General features: G+C 43.2%; 2 protein-coding genes and 1 pseudogene across 2 annotated transcripts in view; 2 read left to right on the forward strand and 1 right to left on the reverse strand.

Annotated features, from left to right (window-relative positions):
* The first annotated feature begins 4,338 nt into the window (after nucleotides 1–4,338).
* On the forward strand, nucleotides 4,339–4,551 carry LOC137776891 (large ribosomal subunit protein eL38 pseudogene; annotated as a pseudogene).
* Nucleotides 4,552–14,888: 10,337 nt separating this feature from the next.
* VSIG10 (V-set and immunoglobulin domain containing 10) overlaps nucleotides 14,889–21,203 on the forward strand; it is a 36,345-nt gene continuing 30,030 nt past the window's right edge. Inside the window, exon 1 of the mRNA XM_068563459.1 lies at nucleotides 14,889–15,239. Within this exon, the coding sequence (XP_068419560.1) occupies nucleotides 15,161–15,239 (79 nt within the window). The 5' untranslated portion in view covers nucleotides 14,889–15,160. The remainder of the gene's footprint in view (nucleotides 15,240–21,203) is intronic.
* On the reverse strand, nucleotides 19,423–19,682 carry LOC137776756 (small ribosomal subunit protein eS27-like). The gene has a single exon (XM_068563438.1). The coding sequence runs from the start codon at nucleotides 19,675–19,677 to the stop codon at nucleotides 19,423–19,425; it is 255 nt and encodes an 84-aa protein (XP_068419539.1). The 5' UTR covers nucleotides 19,678–19,682.

Below are 21,203 nucleotides of genomic sequence, written 5' to 3' on the forward strand. Positions count from 1 at the left end.
CCCTCCTCCGACGATTAAAAGTCCAAATAACACCCCCATATACAAAAATATGTAAGTGTGTATATATATATATAAATACATATATATATATATATACACTATCATCCAATACTCTTTTAGACTAAGACACAGTGGTTCCCACTCTCATATTTGTGCTGAAAAAAATACCCCAAAAAAAGTTCTTTTGGGAGGATATATGTACCTGAAGGAAGGAGATGCAAGAAGTCATGGAGAACAAAGAAACTGGTAAACATATGGGTAAATATAAATGTTCATTGATTGTAAAAAGCAATAACAAGATGTTCAGGAGGAGAATAGAGATCACGGTTAACTCTAGAGTAGCAGCATCCAATAGAAATAAAAGTTGAGGACTTCCCTGGTGGCACAGTGGTTAAGAATCCGCCTGCCAGTGCAGGGGACACAGGTTCGAGCCCTGGCCCAGGAAGATCCCACATGCTGAGGAGCAACTAAGCCCATGCGCCACAACTACTGAGCCTGCGTTCTGGAGCCCACAAGCTACAACTACTGAGCCCGAGTGCCATGACTACTGAAGACCCCATGCCTAGAGCCAGTGTTCCGCAACAAGAGAAGCCACCGCAATGAGAAGCCCGTGCACCACAATGAAAAGTAGCCCCTGATAGCTGCAACTAGAGAAAGCCCACGCGCAGCAATAAAGACCCAATGCAGCAAAAAAAAAAGTCTCGATTTTATCACTGAAAAAAAAAAAAAAAAGGAAATAAAAGTTGAGCCACATATGTAATCTAAAATTTTTCAAGTAGTCACGTTAAAAAATTTTTCTTAAAGCAGGTGAATTTAATAAAAATTAAAAGCAGGTGAAATTAATTTTAATAATATATTTCATTTAACCCAATGTACCCCAAAATATCACTATTTCTACCATACAAGCTGGTGTGATTGCAGGGAAAGTGAGCTTAGAAATCACTTCTCTTTTAAATCTAAAATATACAACGTTAACAAAGACTGGGGACAATGCTCAACTCACACTGTTGGAAGGACTAGAGAGTAGTATAACTTTTCTAGAGGGCAATTTGGCAGGATCTATCAGAATTTCACTATGCATGATTTTTTCTCCAATAATAATACCTCTCCTGAGAATTTTTCCTGCAGGAAATCTCACGAGGTTCACAAAGCCTGAACATTGCTATGAAGCATGGGGTGTTCATTGTTTTGTGGTTTGTGATAATGAAAAAAAGGAAACAACTTAAATGCCCATTGAGTGGAGGATTAACTGGATTATGGTGAATCCACACTATGGAATCATAATAACTATGGAATACTGGGTAATCTTTAAAAAGCATTAGCTGAACTTAAATGTAGTGACAGGAAGCCAGACACAGAAGGCCATATATTATATGATTCCACTTATATGAATTATCCACAATAGGCAATTCCACAGAGACAAAAAGTAGATCAGTGGTTGCCAGGAGCTGGGAGGTGTGAGGAAGGGAAATGGGAAGTGACTACCAGTGGGTATGGGGTTTCTTTTTGAGGTGATGAGAATGATCTGGAATTAGTGGTGATGGCTGCACAAACTTGTGAATGTACAAACACCCACTGAACTGTACACTTTATTTAAAAGGGTAAAAAAAAAACAAAAAAAAAACAAGTCGCTTAAAAATATATAGTGTGTGGTCCTCTAATTATTAGAGAAACGCAAATCAAAACTACAATGAGGTATCACCTCACACCAGTTAGAATGGGCATCATCAGAAAATCTACAAACAACAAATGCTGGAGAGGGTGTGGAGAAAAGGGAACCCTCTTGCACTGTTGGTGGGAATGTAAATTGATACAGCCACTATGGAGAACAATATGGAGGTTCCTTAAAAAACTAAAAATAGAATTACCATATGACCCAGCAATCCCACTACTGGGCATATACCCAGAGAAAACCATAATTCAAAAAGACACATGCACCCGAATGTTCATTGCAGCACTATTTACAATAGCCAGGTCATGGAAGCAACCTAAATGCCCATCAACAGACGAATGGATCAAGAAGTTGTGGTACATATATACAATGGAATATTACTCAGCCATAAAAAGGAATGAAATTGAGTCATTTGTTGAGACGTGGATGGATCTAGAGACTGTCATACAGAGTGAAGTCAGAAAGAGAAAAACAAATATCGTATATTAACGCATGTATGTGGAACCTAGAAAAATGGTACAGATGAGCCGGTTTGCAGGGCAGAAGTTGAGACACAGATGTAGAGAATGGACATATGGACACCAAGGGGGGAAAACTGCGGTGGGGTGGGGATGGTGTTGTGCTGAATTGGGCGATTGGGATTGACATGTATACACTGATGTGTATAAAATTGATGCCTAATAAGAACCTGCAGTATAAAAAAACAAACAAACAAAACAACTAATACTAAACTTTCATTGGGTTATTTGTATGGAAATATGTTAATATAAATGTTTCAGACATTACATGAAATTTCTAAAAATCTTATATGTTCTGGTATAATGTTATAAGTCATAATCCTAGTTATTACCTTAAAATGTATATCTCAGAAATGACTAATTTTCTTGTCAACTGCATTATTATGAACTTTCATCAAATTTTTAACTGTGGTCATTTTTAAGTCTTTTGTCATTTACAGACAGTTCTGGGTGTACTCTGATGCTTTTGCAAATATGTTCCTATAAAAGGGTTTCATCTTTAAGAAATTCAAGGAAAAGACTCTGACAAGTACAGGTTTCTGGTAACTGAATGTACGCTGAACTGAATGAATAAGCATTTTCAGAACTCTAATGAAAAACTGATGAACTCATAAAAGTGCTAACAAAAGATCAAGATGAAAAAAAAATTAATTACATGGGACTGAGTGAACTGATGAGGATGAGTATAATTTTTGTGACTTTCTGTCTGAATTAAAAAAAAAAAAAATCCCACAAGGACTCAGAGGCAAAGAATATACAAATCAATTTTCACTGCAAAGTAAAGGAGCTGTTACAGTGGAGGATTACTGGACTGAATGTCAATATTATGACATAGTATGAGTGTGTTTCATGTTTGGTAATTGCAATCATTGTTGCTTTTGTTGTGGTCATCCATGTACAATGCTTGGTGTCAGTCTATTTATCTCTTGTAGAAATAAAATACAGTGTGTGTGTGTGAAAAATAAATAAATTAAAAAAAAAAATATATATATATAGTGTGTGATCTCATCTATGCTTTTAAAAAAATCTGTATGTTTACATGTTGTATATAATGCATCTGTATGTAAACACACAACTGGAAGGATAACCAACAGTTAACTGTGTTTTTTTTTTTAGGGAGAAATAAAGAACTTAAGAAGATTTGTTACAGGGACTTTTACTTCCCACAAGCGGACTGAATTATTTTAAATTATATTTTTACAAATTTTCCTTTTAAGACAATTAAAATATTTCTTCTTAATGACAAGCAGGAAGGGTTTTAAAAAACGGGAAACTAAAGTAAGCCAAATAATTAGTATGGTCATGTTGATTATTTGATATATAAAATGTAGATAAAAATTATAATTTTTATAATTGTAATTGTAAAATATTATGAATTATATTAAATTTATATATTGGATTGGCCAAAAAGTTCATTCGGGTTTTTCTGTAAGATGTTACGGAAGAACCCGGATGAACTTTTTGGCCAATCCAATAATTATAATGTTATATTTTATTATTCTATTTTATTGATATTATCTTTTATATAATTATGATATTATAATAAATTATAAAATAATAATATACATATTCTGCATGTCCCAAATGACATAATGATATTTATTCAGCTTTCTTCTTTGTCAGGTTCCATGCTAAGCCTCTCATAATGGCTTTCTCTCATATAATCTTCTCAACATATCCTAAGGTAAGGGCTATAGTTATCATTCCCATCGTTGCCATTTACAACAGAGGAAACAGGCTCAGAGAGATCTCGTAGGGAAGCTTAGAAGCAGTGGGCTAGAGATATAATTTTTTTTTTTTTTGGCCGCACGGCTTGGGGGGTCTTAGTACCCCGACCAGGGATTGAACCCGTGCTCTTGGCAGTGAAAGCACGGAGTCTTAACCACTGGACCGCCAGGGAATTCCTGAGATATGAATCTGAGTGTGTTTGACACCAGAACCCAGGGTCTTATCCTGCAGCCGGTTAGAAAAGATTGGAATGCAGGCTGGGAAACAGAGAGCATAAGAAAGTGAAGAAGTGGCAGTGAGTGTCTCTCAGGCTGTACGTGGGGAATGGGGGGGTAATCCGTGGTAATCCAGGCTGGGTGACATCTGGGGACTCCGGGCCTGGATCGAAGGTGCCAGCCAGGCTCTCTGTGCCTCATCGCCATGCCTCACAAAATTGAGGAAATCAAGGACTTTCTGCTTACAGCCAGGTGAAAGGGCGCCAAGTCTGCCAAGATCAAGAAAAATAAGGATAATGTGAAGTTTAAAGTTCGATGCAGCAGATACCTTTACACCTTGGTCATCACAGACAAAGAGAAGGCAGAGAAGCTGAAGCAGTTCCCGCTCCCAGCCTCGGCAGTGAAGAAGCTGAAATGAACGACGCATGCTGATTTGAACTGTATTAAAATTTTAAAAATTAAAAAAAAGAAGAAAGAAAATGAAAAAGTCACTAAGGAGATAAATGTTGAGGACAAGAGCAGAGAAACTTACCTGTGACTTTACATAAACTTAGATGAAGATGCCCAATTAAAGATGGTCCCCAAAAGACAGGCTGTACCCTGAAGCAGGGAAGATAAGCAACTCCTGGGGAGGCCAGATACCCCCTGGAAGGGGAGAAACTGAACTTATTGTCAAGAAGATAGTTTTGGGCAAACAAGAACCATCTTCAAGATTCTAGAGTTTTGTGAGCAAGAGATGCCAAAATAAATCCTCTCCTGAGTGCTACATTCAGTGTTGCCGTTCGTTTCTGTTGGGGCCAACACTCTATTTGTTCACTTACCATTTACTGAATGTCTACCAAGCCCTGTGCTAGACTCTGAAGACAGTGACGTGGATGAAACATTGTCCATACCTTCAGAGAGATTCCAGGCTGGAGCAGGAAGACAGACATGTAAAGTGATTCTTACAATTCAGACTGGCAAGGGTTCTGATATAAATTTCCATAGGGTGCTACAGGAATACAGAAGAAGGGCACCTGTCCCTGCTGTGTACACCAAGGAAGACTTCTTGGAAGAGGTGACCACTTAAGCCTAGAGAATTTGTGAGAATTAGCCAGGTGAAGGAGGGAGTAAAGGGCATCCCCGGTAGTGGAAAGAGCAAGAACATGGGTGGGGGACATGGGGGTGTAGAGACACCATGGCTTGATTGAAACAGTCATTGTCAGACATTGCTGGAGCTACAGGGATGAGTGTGGGCTCCGTGAGGGCAAAGCCCACTCTTTGTCCTGTTCCCCATTGTTACTGCAGTATCCAGCATGGTGCCTGGCACACAGTAAAGGTCAGAACTCCAGTAAGGAGTGTGGGAACAGAGGGGAGGAGATGGCCTCCAGGGCTGGAGTGTGTGAGTGACTGAAGGGTGTATATGTCTGAAAGGACTTTGGCAATGAACAAATCCGCTGAAAAGTGAAATTTCACATTCCTTGGGGTTTTGCCTTTTGGGAGTTTCCTATTTGTAAAAATACAGATCCATTGCTATTTGACATTGGAATTGTACAACAAAGAATGTTGCTCACCACCCGTTTCTACAAGGATTAAGTCATTAGCCACTGCAGTGACTGACCGACAGTGCACCCTGGCAGGAATTCAGGATGAAAACCAGGATGGGGCACTCTGTGCTTTAGAAAACAGGCCCCTTACATAGTTAGGGTGTATATTCCAGGAAGAATTTTAATGAACCCAGATTCTTGCATCTTCCCATACATAGTAAAGCACTAAAATCATGAACTGAGATACCTGTTACTTGTGACTAACAGTAACCTTTTACCGAGATGTATGCTTGACTGCACGTATTCCCTTGCCAAAATCATATGTATACTGGCCTCTCCCTCTACGTCTTTGAAGCAGTTCCTCAGAGTTACTTAGAGACTCTTTCCCAGGCTATTGTCCTCAATAAGGTCCCCGAATAAAACTGAAACACACAATTCATGTTGTGCGTTTTCTTATTTCCATCGACAGAATGGTCAGAAATACATGTTGAAAAGAAAAAGGAGGTCTAGGGTAGTTAAACCTAAAAGTAACTTATTGTCCAGGAGTCTAACCTTCCATCTCCTTTCTATTTCCACAAATGCCCTATATCCTCTGAAGGCGCCTGCCTGGAACCCCTGCCTCTCCAGAACCCAGCCGAGAATCAGGACTGCCAAGCCACAAAAACAAAGGTCATAGAGTCCACAGCAGAGCAGGTAATTTTCTCATTTAGTGTCTCTGTATTCTTATTTTACCCAGAGTTCTAATAAGTTTAGTCGTCTGGGTTCCAAGGTAGAGAATGTATAAAGCAACAAATTAAAGCAGCAAATTGACAGGAGCAAGAAGCACAGTTATGTTAGTAGTTACCGATTGTTGGACATCTACTGCCTGCAGGGTACTTTACTGGTGCATGCCTCATCAAATCCAGTCAATAACCCCCAGAAACGGAGGCTCCAAGAGGGGTAAATAACTTACCTAAGGACACATGGAAACGTAAGCAAACCTGGCAGATAGGAGGAACCAAACCCGTGCTCAGTGCCTAACCCGCAGGAGGAATTAAAGAAACAGCAGTCTGGGGCCATTTTGTGTGTGAGATAAGCCCTTCTAGTTCCCACAGATAGCGATGTTCAGACACAGAAGGTCATTCCTGGAACCGTCATGAGAAAAGATTGCACTGTGTCCACTGTGCTCTGTTCAGAGTAAGGGAACTATGTGCTACATTTCAGAAATATCAGAACTTGGATAAGTGGGTGAGTTCTGGCTTTGTCCATGAGCTGTGACCTTGAGCACACTGCCGCTTTTCCTTCTCTGATGGTGAGGGTTATTGTTTGAGCCAACAATCTCTGAAATTCTTTGAGTTCCAGGCAGCTTGGACCAACTCCTATCTCTTGGAAGACCTTGGCTGTGGAACCCAGAGTCCATTCAGGGCTGAGAGCGCCACCTGGTGATTCAAGCTTGTAAGTGAGATTTTTCACTTCCTCCTGTGCCCAGCCAACCCAGTCGACAATTCCAGTTTAGACCTGCAGGATGGTTTTTTCCCCTAACTCCTTGAAATTGCTTTTAAAATGTAGTGAATATTGCATTTTCTTGGGAAGAGGGTACATAGATTTTCATCACAAGTTTCTTAATCCTCCCTTTCCCCAATCCAAGTTTTTACTTCTGTCAGTAAATGTGAGGCCCAGAGCAGAAGTGATTCATTCTATAAACATGGGCTGGAGGCTGTGACTTTGTTTGAAAAGTTATTTTACCTCTCTGAGCCTAAGCTTCCTCATTTGTAAAATGTAGATAAGATTTGTACCTCCTTCTGAAGTTTGCTCAAAGAATAGGAGGAGAAATTCCATAGAAAGTGTGCCTGGCAAGAGCATTATTATATATTATGAGGAAATTTTCTCAAAATCTTGCAAGAAGTTAGCCATTGGCTGGAAAAGCCAGGATGCAAGTAGGTACCGTGTCTCTGCCAGTTTAGCAGAGACAGGGAACTCTAGACAGGGAAAGCAAAAATCTTAGAGTGGAATTAAGTTTAATGCACTTATCTTTGAGAAATGGGATGGAACTTTTGCGAGGTGGGAGAAAGAATTGAAGCGAACAAAGATCAGATTCTGGGACCCTAAGAGGTTGGGAATTCCTGGCTACACAGCCGAAGGAGTTTGACTGAAATCTTTGGAAAAAGAAAAAATAATGGCATAAAACGCTACCTGACCACATTCCAGCCCGGTGCCTTGGCATACTGAGAGCCCAATCAAAGTAAAGAGAGGCAGGCTTTTGTAAAATGCCAGCATCTGCTCATAGTAGAGCATCAAAGGAAGCAAGAACAATCTTTTTTCCAGAACATGTGAGTGGAATGATGGTTCAGGCAGAGAGGAAACTAGAAAAGAAGTGCCCCAGGTTCTCTGAGTCCCTTAGTGGCTTAAATATCTATTGAATGTCCATCAAGTGATGAACGGATAAACACTATGTGTTATCTCCATACACTGGAATATAATTCCGCCATAAAAAGTAAGGAAGTACTGATACCTGCTACAACATGGATGAACACATTATGCTAATTGAAAACTTTATGCTAAGTGAAAGCAGCCAGTCACAACACATAGTGTTTGATTTCATTCATATGAAATGTCCAGAATAGGCAAATCCGTAGAGACAGAAAGTAGATTAGTGTTTGCCAGGGGTTGGGTGTGGCGGGTGGAAGGAATTGAGAGTAATATCTAAAGGGTAAGGGATTTCTTTTGGGGGTAAAAAAAGTCTAAAATTGATTGTGGTGATGGCTGACAACTCTGTGACTATACTAAACACCATTGAATTGTAGACTTTAAATGGGAGAATGAAAGTGTGGTATGTGAAACATACTTCAACAGTGATGTTGAAAAAAACTCTCATTGAACGTCACACATCTGGGTAATCACAATAGATGGATCCTCTATCATTACATAAACTTTGAAAACAAGTGTTAACGGGTGTGTAATATTCCAACGGGTGCATATTAGGTAACAAGCAAAGACTGTAGTCTCCAGAAGTTGGTGAGACTGGTTGTCCCTGGGGAAGAGGACTGAGGCCTGGGGGAGGTGGACAGATGGCTCACTTTCAAGATAAAATTGCATTACAAAAGTGCTTGGATTTTGTTTGTTTGTTTTGTCACTTTCCCATTTTTTTCTGCTTTAAAAATATTTGTGGTAAAATACACATAACATAAAATTTACGTCTTGGGAGTCCCGTGGTGGCCTAGTGGTTGGGATTCCGTGTTTTCACTGCCATGGCCCAGGTTCAATCCCTGGTTGGGGAACTGCAAGCCGCGTGGCATGGCCAAAATAAAAAAATAAAATAAAATAAAATTTACTGTCTTAACCTTTTTTTTCTTTTTAACCTTTTTAAGTGTATGGTTCAGTGGCATTAGGTACATTCACATTGTTGTGCCACCATCTCCACCATCCATCTCCAGAACTTTTCATCTTGCAAAATGGAAATGACAGATAAATTAAACATCTCCCCATTTCTCTACCCACTCCTCACCCCCTCTACTTTCTGTCTCCAGGAACTTGATTGCACTAGGTACCTCTCAAATAAGTGGTGTCATACAGTATTTGTTCTTTTGTGACTGCTTTATTTCACTTAGCACAATGTCTGCAAGGTTCATCTGGACTTTTTTTTAAACCATAAGCATTTTATTAGTTTTCCAGTTAAAAAAATAGTTAGTTGTCAAAAACACACAATGTCTATTTTTAATATAAAGTTAAGGGAAAAAAGCAGGCATGAAAACTGTAAAATGTCATCACAACTTTGTAAAAAAAAAAAAAAAAAAAATCACACATTGGAACTCAGCAGAAAAGTTCCTGGTGATGATAGTGATTACTTCTAGATGACTTATGGTTACATTTTATTTTCTCTCTTTGTTTTTTCATTATTCTACACTAAGCATAACATGCTCATGTTTATAATCAGGAACACAGCAAATGCTATCTAAAAAATAGACAACTTCAGGAAAATGCTTCATCCAAGCTTTCTCAGGATACCCTGAGCTTACTAAGTTCTTCTGTCCCCATGAATTCAATACATTTGTGATTGCCAATCCACATGTCCCAATTTGGAGTTAGGAAGGTAACATTTATGTTGGCCGACAAATGCACTCAATAGGTGAGGGTGAGAGCAGAAAACAGGAGTTGTTTTGTTTTTTGTTTCTTCCTTTGGCCGCGCAGCTTGCAGGATCTTAGTCGCCTGACCAAGGATTGAACCTGGGCCCCTGGCAGTGAGAGCGCAGGGTCCTAACCACTGGACCGCCAGGGAATTCCTGAGAACAGGAGTTTGATGGGAGAATGTATTCACCTGAGTCATCCGGTACAACTGGCTCCCAGCAGGTCTCCTCCTGGGTAATCCTGTTGTTTCCCACCTTGGAGTCGTCTCATGGGGGGAAAGTGGGCCGTTCCAGAGGTACTGGCTCTGGAGAGCTGACTGTGCCTATAGTTTAGTAACTTCACAGTGATAACTTGTAATTGGCTGTTGTGGAAGTATTTACACCATGGAAATTGGCGGACACTACAATCGCCCTCACTGCCACCAGCCAAGCGTCTGTGGTTTCACATTCACCAGCACAGGCTGGGCTCCTTTGATCCGTTAGGATGAGTGAGCCATGCATCTCTTTTCAGCTGCTGGTTGCCCATTTCTCAGGGCACTGGATGATCACTTTCCTCATGCCTCAGTAAGCAGCATTTTGTCTTCTGGGGGTGGATCTGCTTCCAAGTCCCGTGGTTCTTTGTCACTTGGACACACTGAACTTCAAGCTCTTGGTCTTGAGTCCAGAGAGGAGACGCTGGGCTTTGGTCAAAAATAGATTCATTTCACAACTCTCTATTTTTCGTTTTCCCGTCTCATCCTGCCAGCTTTGTTTTTGGCTGCACCTCACGGGATCTTAGTTCCCCGACCCAGGATGGAACGCAGGGCCCCGGCAGTGGAAGCGTGGAGTCCTAACCACTGAACCACCAGGGAAGTCCCCCAGCCAGCTTCTTTTTGGAACTTCGCCTGATTTGGAACTTTCTTGCTACAGCACCTGCACCTCAATTCTTTTCTTCTGGGCAGAAGGCAGAGGAGAGGTGAGAGAAGGTGGTGTTTGGGGAAGGGTTAGCAGGCTTCCTTCTCCAGAGAAGAAGCCAGGTTGATTTTGTTGTCCCTGGTTTCTGAGGCACCAGCCTGTGGGTCCCCGACCCATCCAAGAAGGCATGAGTAGGATTTTGTCATTCACCTCCTAGTAATGCTTTTTTTTAAATTAATTTTTTATTGGAGTATAGTTGATTTACAATGTTGTGTTAGTTTCTGCCTGTACAGCAAAGTGAATCAGGTACATATACATATACATATATCCACTCTCTTCTAGACTCCATTCCCATATAGGTCATTACAGAGCACTGAATCGAGTTCCCTGTGCTATACAGTAGGTTTCCATTATCTTTTATATATAGTAGTGTGTATATGTCAATCGCAATCTCCCTTTTTATTCCCCCTCCATAGTTCTAGTTCTATAGTTTTATAGCACATGGTAGGCATCCCACTAGACAGACCTCTCAGTAATTCTTGAAGTGAGGGGTCCAGAGCTGGATCTGAGGGGCCAGGCTGCTATCTGAGCTGTTCCCAGCTGGCCCGCCCTTTCTGAGCCCCCAGGAGAGGTTGAACAGAGAAGCACGTTGTTGCTAAGAAACCTTTCAGCGTTACCTCTAGAGAGGGGACTTGGCAAGAGGAGTAGCGGGGCGGAAATAATAGGTGGCTGGATGGCTTCAAAGACCCAGGCTGCAGGAGCGCTGGCTCTGGAGTCAGGCAGGAGCCCCACCCCATTCCTCCCGCCAAGACTGATCAAGATGACACCACCTCATGGGACTTCCCAGGCGGTCCAGTGGTTAAGACTGTGCTCCCAATGCAGGGAGCATGGGTTCAATCCCTGGTATGCAGGGAGCACGGGTTCAATCCCTGGTTGGGGAACTAAGATCCTGCATGCCACACAGGCGTGGCCAAAAGAAAAAAAAAAAGATGACACCCCCTCAGACCTGGGTCCAAATCCAGATCCCCCATTTACTTGAGATGTAAATTGGCCGCTCTGAGCCATATGTCAATTGGGAAGGGTAATGAATGAATGGACACAAAGCACCTAACATAGAGTAAGTTTTTTCAATTCTTGGGAGTTGAAAATGAAACAAAACAAAAACAGCCATGTGTAGCAGCCTGAGCTGAGAGGTGTTTGAGCCTCATGTTTAATATCTGATTTCGGGATTTAGGAGTCCTGACAGGTTCTGTCGGGGTGCATCTCAAATGACAGACCCCAAAGCGATGCTTTAAAGACTTTTTTTAAATTATTTTAAAAAATTAATTAATTAATTTATTTATGGCTGTGTTAGGTCTTCATTTCTGTGCGAGGGCTTTCTCTAGTTGTGGCAAGCGGGGGCCACTCTTCATCGCGGTGCGCGGGCCTCTCGCTGCGGAGCACAGGCTCCAGACGCGCAGGCTCCAGACGCGCAGGCTCAGCAGTTGTGGCTCACGGGCCCAGCTGCTCCGCGGCATGTGGGATCTTCCCAGACCAGGGCTCGAACCCGTGTCCCCTGCATTGGTAGGCAGACTCTCAACCACTGCGCCACCAGGGAAGCCCTTTAAAGACTTTTGAGTCCCTTACTTTATCTTCACGGCCATCCCATGAGGTAAACATTGACTATAAGGTGCAGATAGGTGAAACTAGGGCTTTGAAAGACCCCTACCTTGCTAGAGACACCACAGTGAACCCCCAACTCACCCCCAAGGTCACTGTTCTAGGTAGGGCATTTTCCACTGTCCAGAGTGGCCTGAAACACAACTGGATGTTAGGGCAGGGCATTTCCTAACAAGTCCTGTCTCAGAGTCAGCAACAGCCTTCCCCAAACCAGAGAGAGTGGGTGCTTCCTGGGCCAGCTCTGTCCCACACTGAGTAGTCTGGAGGCTTCCTTTGAGCCCTGCTCAGGGAAATGCCCATGTCTGCTGGTCTGGTGACATCCAAAACATCCAGGCTGTAAAGAAAAAAATATTGCCTGCCATTCCAGCTCTACAAGGATCAAGCCGCTAGCCACTGCAGTGGCCCACAACAGTGTAACCTCTGGGGAATTCAGGATGGAGACAAACAGGAAACATTCTGTGCTTTGGATATACAGGCCCCTAAACAGTTAAGATGCATATCTAAGGAAATGACCCCAAATTCTTGCATCTTTCCATACATAGAAAAATGCTAAAATCATTAACTTAAGATGTCTGTTCTTTGTAATTATCAGTAATCTTCTGATGCTTGACTACATGTTTTTCCCAGCGAAAAAGATCATATACATCCTGGATAGTGCCTTACCTCTTCGAGTGGTTCCTCGGAGGTACCTGAGAGACTGTCTCTGGGGCTGTGGTCCTCAGTAAGGTCTCGAAATACAACTTAACTCACAACTTTTACATTGCGCATTTTTCTTTCAAGTAGACAAGACCATGGCAGCCTTTGTGTAAGTGACAAGATTGGAACTTAGTTTGGCAGGAATTGGAGTCAGACAGACATGGGTTCCAGACCTGGCTTTACCACCAACCGGCTTTGTGACCTGGAGCTTAACTTCCTAGCTGTAGGTTTCTCACAAGTAAAATGGGATTGAATGATTCTTTAGGTCCAAGGGTTGGAGGGAGGGCCCAGTGAGACTAAGTTTCTAAAACTGCTTTAGAAAAAGGCCCCAGCTATGCAAATGTGAGGTGCTCTAATCACTGTTGTAAAATATCCTGGGGGAGGTTAATCCTTCTAGGAGTGGAGAACTGGTCAAGAGACTGTCCATTTGATTCAGCAAATATACCAGGAGGGTGTGCTCTGAGCAAGTCCCCCTGTGAGGCACCACTAGGGTCACAGAAAATTCCAGACCCTCAGCTGAAAACTTGCCACTTATTAATTTTACTTATATCTTGTTAACTTCAGGTGAGGATGTGAGGTGTTTGTCAGGAAAGCTTGAGCAGCTTCAATATCAAAACCAATCAACTTTCATTTGTTTATTTAACAAATATATATTGGGTGGTAACCGAGGTGCCGGGCATGGGGAAGACAGGACAGTGCGTCCTGGACATACTTTACTTTCCATCACCAAGTAGAAGATGAAAAACAGAAACAAAAGGGGGAGAGGAAGGAGGAAAACTTTCCGGAGCTGGCTGAAGAGGTAAAATCATTGAGCAGAAGAGGAAAAAAAGGAACTGTGCAACATCACGGCTCAGTTCATGGGTGAAACATACATTTTTAGTGGTTTCAAGAGGATTTCCTCGTGGAAAACGTATTTCAGTAAGGGGCCTTTGGGCAACAGAACGAATGATTTTCTTAATAGCATTGTTTGTTTTTTCTCCAACATTTTATGATGAGATGAGGGGGAAATTTTCAAACATAGAAAAATCCAAAGAAGGGGAACACTCACATATCCACTTCCTAGAGTCTACAGTTAATATTTCACTGTATTAGTTGCAGCTTTGTTTTTTTCAAGAGGAAGTTGCTGGTAGGGCTGTTTCAAGGATCAGCTCCTCCTGAGTATATCATTACCGTGTCTTCCCTAGGACAGAAGGCTGGGATGGGGGTGTGGCAGGAAGAGGGGGATTTTAGGCTGGGAATGTAGTTCTCTGGGAACCAGACTGGATGGGGGTGGGGGAACTAAAAAGGAAAAACAAAAAAGCTCCCGGAACCCAGTTCCGCTGCCCTGGCTCTTACTGTGTGGTCTCAGCCAGTTAACCGGAGGATCAGAGTCTCGTGGCTGCTCTTGGCTGGAAGGTCTAAGGGATCATCTTTCTCTGCTCTAGACTTGTCTTCCTTCTGCAAAGGGTAGAGAAAGGCAGCGATGGCGGCCCTGGCGTCCGCCCGGGGCACAGGAAAACAACTAAGAATCCCTAGAACAGCTAAGCCGAGGGGACCCTGAATTCTGCCCCTTGGCAGCCGACCCCTCCGGCTCGCGACGCTCCTCCGGGTGCCGCATCCGGAGCGCCCGGGAGGTAGCAGCCGGCGGGCCGAGGCGAGGGTGCTGTCCTGCGGCAGCCGCAGGCCTTTGCCCGGCCCAGCCCGGCTGAGTGGGCTCGGGGAGGGACCAGCTTCTGTGCTCCTCCCCAGGCCTGCCCGGACCCGGCTCGGCGCGCCCCGGCGTGCGCCCTTTGCATAAAGCCCTCCTCCCCGGCCAAGGTAGAGGAAGTTGGGCTCCCGCCTGGATGGGCGGGAGGGAGCCCAGCTCCTGTTGTTTTCCGACAGCGGGAGTGGGTGGCGGGCGCAGGGGGCGGGGTGCGCCCTCCCACCGCGGGCCGGGCGCTCGGGAGAGAGAATCGCGCTCGGAGTGCAGCGCAGCTCCCAGCCCCTGACATCGGGCTCACCCCAAGCATCTTTCCTGGGGGTTGCGGAAAGTGGAGCTACTCTGTCGTTCCGAGGACCTGGGAGGAGCACTCAGTACTACCCCAGGGGCCGGAGTCCTTGGGGGCGCACACCCAGCCAAGCCGGAGCCTGCGTTTCCCGAGGGGCCCCTGCCCGCATCTGGGGCGAGATGGCCGCAGGCGTCCGGGCGTCCGAGCCCCGGGTCTTCGTCTGCCTCGGGGCGCTACTGGCCCACTGGGTCGCCGCAGGTAAGGGGCTGCGATCTGGAGGGAAAAGTTGAGTTTTGCCAGTCAACGGTGGGGAGGGAGAGCCGGGGACCGAATTCCCTCCGACTCCGCCGGATCCAGTTGTGCCGCGGCCCCGAAGTCGCCCCGGGAGGATCTTGAGTTTCCTGCTCGCAGCTCCGCTTTTCGCAGGAAGGAATTTTCCCGGACGCTTGATAGAAGGCAAGACATCCCTACCCTTGGAGTGGGCAGCCGGCGAGGCTCAAGGGGCCTGCGGAGAGGTGATGGGAAAATTGGGGAAATAGAAGATGGGAGTTTTGAAGATGGGGAAATTGAGGAGGCGTAAAATGTTTGTTTTTATTTTTTTTAAGCGTCGGATGTAAATTTGCGTTCTGGTTTTACGTGCTGCGATGGTTCTCAAACTCGAGGCTCCTTTATTTTCCTCTCCTCCCTCTGCCCAAGGTTGAACTTGCACCTGTAAGCTGTGGATTTCCCTACACAGTCCTGCAAGCCGACCTGTGTGGACTATCGCAAAGTTGTGCTTTTCTCCTTCACTTAAAAAACAAAACAAAACACAACTTTTACTTTGAAATAATTTCAGACTTACAGAAAACTTCCCTTACACTTGACATCGCCTCTTACACTTGACATGATTGGCGAAAGGTCTTAAATGGTTCATCTCTGCTCTGCCTTGTAACAATAAAGAATAGAGCGTTGCTTACAAAAACATATAGAATTTTAAAAAGATTGAAAAATTACTTTTGAATTTAATTCACCTGCGAATGCATGTCAGAGGACTCGGGTTGAGGGAAAGGAGATGCAGTTTGCCAGAATACTTGCAGAGTCCTATTTTTAGGGTTACCCAGTCCAGCACACCCAGCTGATCTCTTGTAGGTTCCTAGAGGAATTGCCCGCCCTACTCCGAGCTTCCTAGCAGAAAGTGCCAAAACTTCCTAATTGTGAGGCTCTCCCATGTTTTTATTTTGCTTTGTTTTTAGCAATTATTTAAAAATAGTAAAATTTCTCATGAGCTAGATTTCTCGTTTAGGTGGAAAACTCTGGGGATCTGGCAGCACAGGGCCTGCTTTCCCACGTGGAACTGAGCAGTGGTTACCCATTTTCATCTAGGGCAGGTGACTTCAAATTGGTTCCCCCTCTCCCTGCTGCAGTACTTACCCCTGGCCCACTGCAGTCATGGACATGACCTGTTGGCCCCTGCAGGCATATACTTAGTGGTCACTGTACTGTGAGGAGGAGAAGCGGACACACGGTCTCCAATTGGCCGACCCTGAAAGTTAAAGGTGATTGTGTATTCCCTTTCCCCAGCTGTGTGCAGTGTTTACCGCACTGTGAATATCAAGGGCCTGGGGACATCAGAACCCTGAGCTGAAATCTTTGTACTGGAATGAACTGGCTTGCAGCTCACCTCACAGGGACGCTTCCTCCGCTGCCACGCCCAGTTATTTTGATGCCCAGGCCAAGTTCACCTTTGTGTACAGTGCCAGGGGGCTTGCCTCGCTTGATGTATTTTTGGTTTTTTATTTATTTTATTTTTTAAACTTTTATTATTTTTTAATTAATTTTTATTGGAGTATAGTTGCTTTACAATGTTGTGTTAGTTTTTGCTGTACAGCAAAGTGAATCAGCTATCAGTGGATACACGTATCCACTCTTTTTTAGATTTCCTTCCCATTTAGGTCACCACAGATGATTGAGTAGAGATCCCTGTACTATACCTTTGTATTTTTGTTCTTTGTTTTTCAAGTTGGAAGTTGTCTGGGGTGAAAATATTGTCTTTCTCCTGTCACTTAACTCTGGACAATGTTCATGCCCCCACTGTCACCTCAGGTTGTAAACCTGGGGTCATTCTTGGGGAAAGGTTGGTAGGAAAAAAAATAAATGTTTGGGTACAATGTCAACTCTGTAAATGATAATATGAAGGCAGCACTGGGAAATGGTTGTTTCTATTGCTCCTTCCTTTGGTCCGTATTCTGAATTTAAGGTTGGGGGACCTTCGGGGACCCTCTGGACACCTGGTGGACGACTTCTAGTAACACAAACTGTTACTGCGTCTCATTGTCTCACCCTTCTAGTTGGGAGACCAGAGTAAATTCCTGTGACCTCGAGCATTGAAGACCTGAATGGCAGTCCCAGCTCTCACAATGGCTTGTGTGGGACCTTAAGTAAATCACTTAATCTTTCTGAACCTCAATTTTCTCAACTGTAAAATGAGGGGGTTTAGGATGATCAAGCATGGAACTAGTGCACCCTCAGGGACCACTCATTCCTTGTCCATGTCAGACATCACTAATTGATGACTGTAATTCTTCTCCACTGAGCCCTGACTCAGCCTGCCCTCACCTTTAACCCAGCCCTCAGGACTGAAAGATCTCTAAGGTCACTTTCAGTGGTTAAAAAGAATGGAGTGAGCAAAGCCAGGAGGAGAAGTGAAATGCCTTAAAATGGTGTATTTTGTGGTTATGTCATTCTACTCTTTCGAGGAGAAGACAATGTTAGCTCAAGTTCCAAGACTAAAGTTTCGCCAGGGCTTTTCCAAGTCTTTTTTATTCCTTTGCCAAGGAGCCGGGGAAGGGGCAGGTCTGCAGATCTCGTGAACACACATTGCATCTGTAATTCTCCTGTACTTCTCTCCTCAGTGGGGATTGCCACTGAGAACTTGGGTTCCCAGGCCTAATTGTTTAAAAAAAATTCTCACTTGCTTTTTAAAGTGATTGTTCAGAAGCATTTCTTGCTGTTTCAGAATCTCTAGCATTAGGTGACATTTTCTGCCTTCCAGCAAGTGGCTTAGAATTTTTTTTTTCATCTTGCCCTGGCTTTGGGGAATGGTGTGGCCAAAATGGGGAAAGAGTCAGAACATCCTGTGGCTCCAGGCTGACTGATCTTTCAGAGGGAGCCCCTTCTAACCAGGCAAAAGGCCAAATACAGATAACTGTTACTCTTTCTTTTATAAAAGGGAAGGCATTCCAAAGGCAGGTAGCAGTTAATTTTTTTATAACAACCTAATTGAGATATAATTTATATACCATACACTTCACCCTTTTAAACTGTACAATTCAGTGGTGTTTAGTATATTCACAAGATTATGCAACCATTACCACTAATTCCAAAACACTAATTCATCACCACAAAGAGAAGCCCACTACTTAAGTATTAACAGTCACTCGTCACTACCTGCCCCCATCCCCAGACAAGCCACTTCCCCAGCCCTAGACAATAGCTAATCTACTTTCTATCTCCATAGATTTGCCTATTTAGACATTTCATATAAGTGGAATCATACAATATGTTGTCTTTTATGACTGCCTTCTTTCACTTAGCATAGTGTTTTCAAGATTCATCCATGCTGTAGCATTCGGCCTTTTTATAGCCTAATAATATTCCTGTTGTATGGATATACCACATTTTATTTATCCATTCATCAGCTGATGGGCATTTGGGTTGTTTCCACCTTTTGGCTGTTATGAATAACTGTGAGCATGCATGTACAAGTTTTTGTGTAGATATGTTTTCATTTCTCTTGGATATACACCTAGGAGTGGAATTGCTGAGTCATATGATAATTTTAACCTTGTGAGGAAATGCCAAACTCTTTACCAGTGTAGCTGCACCATTTAAAAATCCTATTAACAATGTATAATGGTTCCAGTTTCTCCACATCTTTGTCAACACTTGTTATTGTCTTTGATTTTAGCCATTCTAGTGGGTGTGAAGTGTTAGGTATCTTACCGTGGTTTTGATTTGGATCAAAACCTTTCCCTAGTGACTAATGATAAGCATCTTTTCATGTGCTTATTGGCCTTTTGTCTATCTTTTAGAGAAATGTCTATTCAAATCCTTTGCCCATTTTTAAAATGTATTATTTGTCTTCTTATTGTTGAGTTGTGAGAGTTCTTTATATATTCTGGATACAAATCCCTTCTCAGATGTGGTTTGCAAATATTTTCTCCCAGTCTGTGGGTTGTCTTTTCACTTTTTTTTTTTTGTATCCAAACTGTGTTTATTGGGATGGTTTCCCATTCATCTTGATTCAGGGCGCTTTTTTTTAAAAAATTAATTAATTTATTTATTTTTAACATCTTTATTGGAGTATAATTGCTTTACAATGGTGTGTTAGTTTCTGCTTTATAACAAAGTGAATCAGCTATACATATACATATATCCCTATATCTCCTCCCTCAGGGCGCTTTTAATACTGCTTCCATCTAAAGGAGCATCCTTCTGTAAGCCTTGCTTTTCCTCCTGTAGGCTGGCAGAGGACAGTGGAGTAGCTAACACACAAAACTACTGTTTGTGCATGGCTAAAGATGGTGGTGATTTTATAGCATCCTGGACATTTCACATCCATGAAGTAAGAACTGGGGCTCTGCACCAGGCGCTTCTTCTTGTGTTTCTTCTTCTCCTCTTCCAGAGAGGGATGAAGGAGATCCTTTGCAAGAGGCATGTTCTCGTGGGTAGATCGTCACCGCTGGAAAGGTCTTTTCACTTTCTTGATGGTGTCCTTTGCAGCACAAAAGTTTTAATTTTGATGATGTCCAGTTGATCTATTTTTCTTTCGTCACTTTACTTTTGGTATCATATCTAAGAAAACATCGCTTAACCCAAAATCACAAAGACTTATTCTTTGGGGTTTTTTTCTAAGCATTTTATAGTTTTAGCTCTTACATATAGATCTATGGTCTATTTTGAGTTAATTTTTTTTTTTTTTTTGACCTTGCCGCTCGGCTTGCGGGATCTTAGTTCCCTGACCAGGGATTGAACCTGGGCCATGGCAGTGAAAGCGCTGAGTCCTAACCACTGGACTGCCAGGGAGCTCCTGATTTTGAGTTAATTTTTGTATATGATGTGAGGTAACAGATCCAACTTCATTCTTTTGCATGTGGAAATCCGATTGTCCCAAGACCACTGTTGAAGGCAGTTTATTTTGTAATGAAATAGCATCTTTCACAAAACCCCAATATATTCACATACTTTGAAAACTTCTGATGTGGTGGGAAAAGAACTGAATGGAGAAATCTAGACTGTAGTCGCGTGCTGCTCCCTTCTCATCGTAGGACTTTGGTCCAGCCCACTTCCCTTCTTTGCATCACACTTTTCTCATCTATTGAATGTGGCAGCATGAGTAAGAGACCTCTAACAGGTTCTGCCCATTATTCCTGTGCCTGTGGCCTCTTTGTATTTGGGCACTGGTTGTGGAGGGGGCTGGAAAATTGTGACACTTCTCAGCAAAACTGGCTGCATTCGCTTCTGTTTACCTGGTGGCAGTCTTATGCCAAATCAATTGCCTTAGCATTTGTCAGTCTTTTTTTTTTTTAATTTTTAAAAAACGTTTATTTATTTATTCAGCTGTGCCAGGTCTTAGTTGCAGCACTCGGGATCTTTTAGTTGTGGAATGTAGGATCTAGTTCCCTGATCAGGGATCAAAAAACCCAGGCTCCCTACACTGGGAGCGGGTGTCTTTAACTGCTGGACCACCAGGGAAGTCCCAGCATTTGTCAGTCTTGAATGAGCATCAGAATCACCTGGAGGGCTTGTTAAAATGCAAAGTTCTACCTTCCACCCCCACCCCTGGTTTGTTTCTGATTTAGATGTTCTGGGTGGGACCTGATAATCTGCATTTCTAACAGTGCTGCTGCTGATCTGGGCTTTTCCTTCTGCCTGGGAACCCCAGCTTCACCTTTACCTGGCTAATTCTCTCCTGTCCTTCAGATCTCAGTATGGCTTCCTGGAGGAAGCTCCCCTGACAAAAACCACAGCTGGACTTAGGAGCCCCTTCTCTGAGCCACTGTTGTGTTATTTATCACACTGCATTGTAATTGCCAGTTTACTGTCTGTTTTCTCCACTAGACTGTGAGATCCTGGTGGTCTCTGTTTTGCCCACCATTAGCTCCCCAGTGCCTGGCACAGAGCATGCCCCAAAGTCCCCACCGTGAGCTTGTTCTTGCCTGGAGCTGCCGAGAGGTCTTGCAC

Source organism: Eschrichtius robustus, chromosome 14 (genome assembly GCF_028021215.1).
Source record: "Eschrichtius robustus isolate mEscRob2 chromosome 14, mEscRob2.pri, whole genome shotgun sequence".
Lineage (NCBI taxonomy): Eukaryota > Metazoa > Chordata > Mammalia > Artiodactyla > Eschrichtiidae > Eschrichtius > Eschrichtius robustus.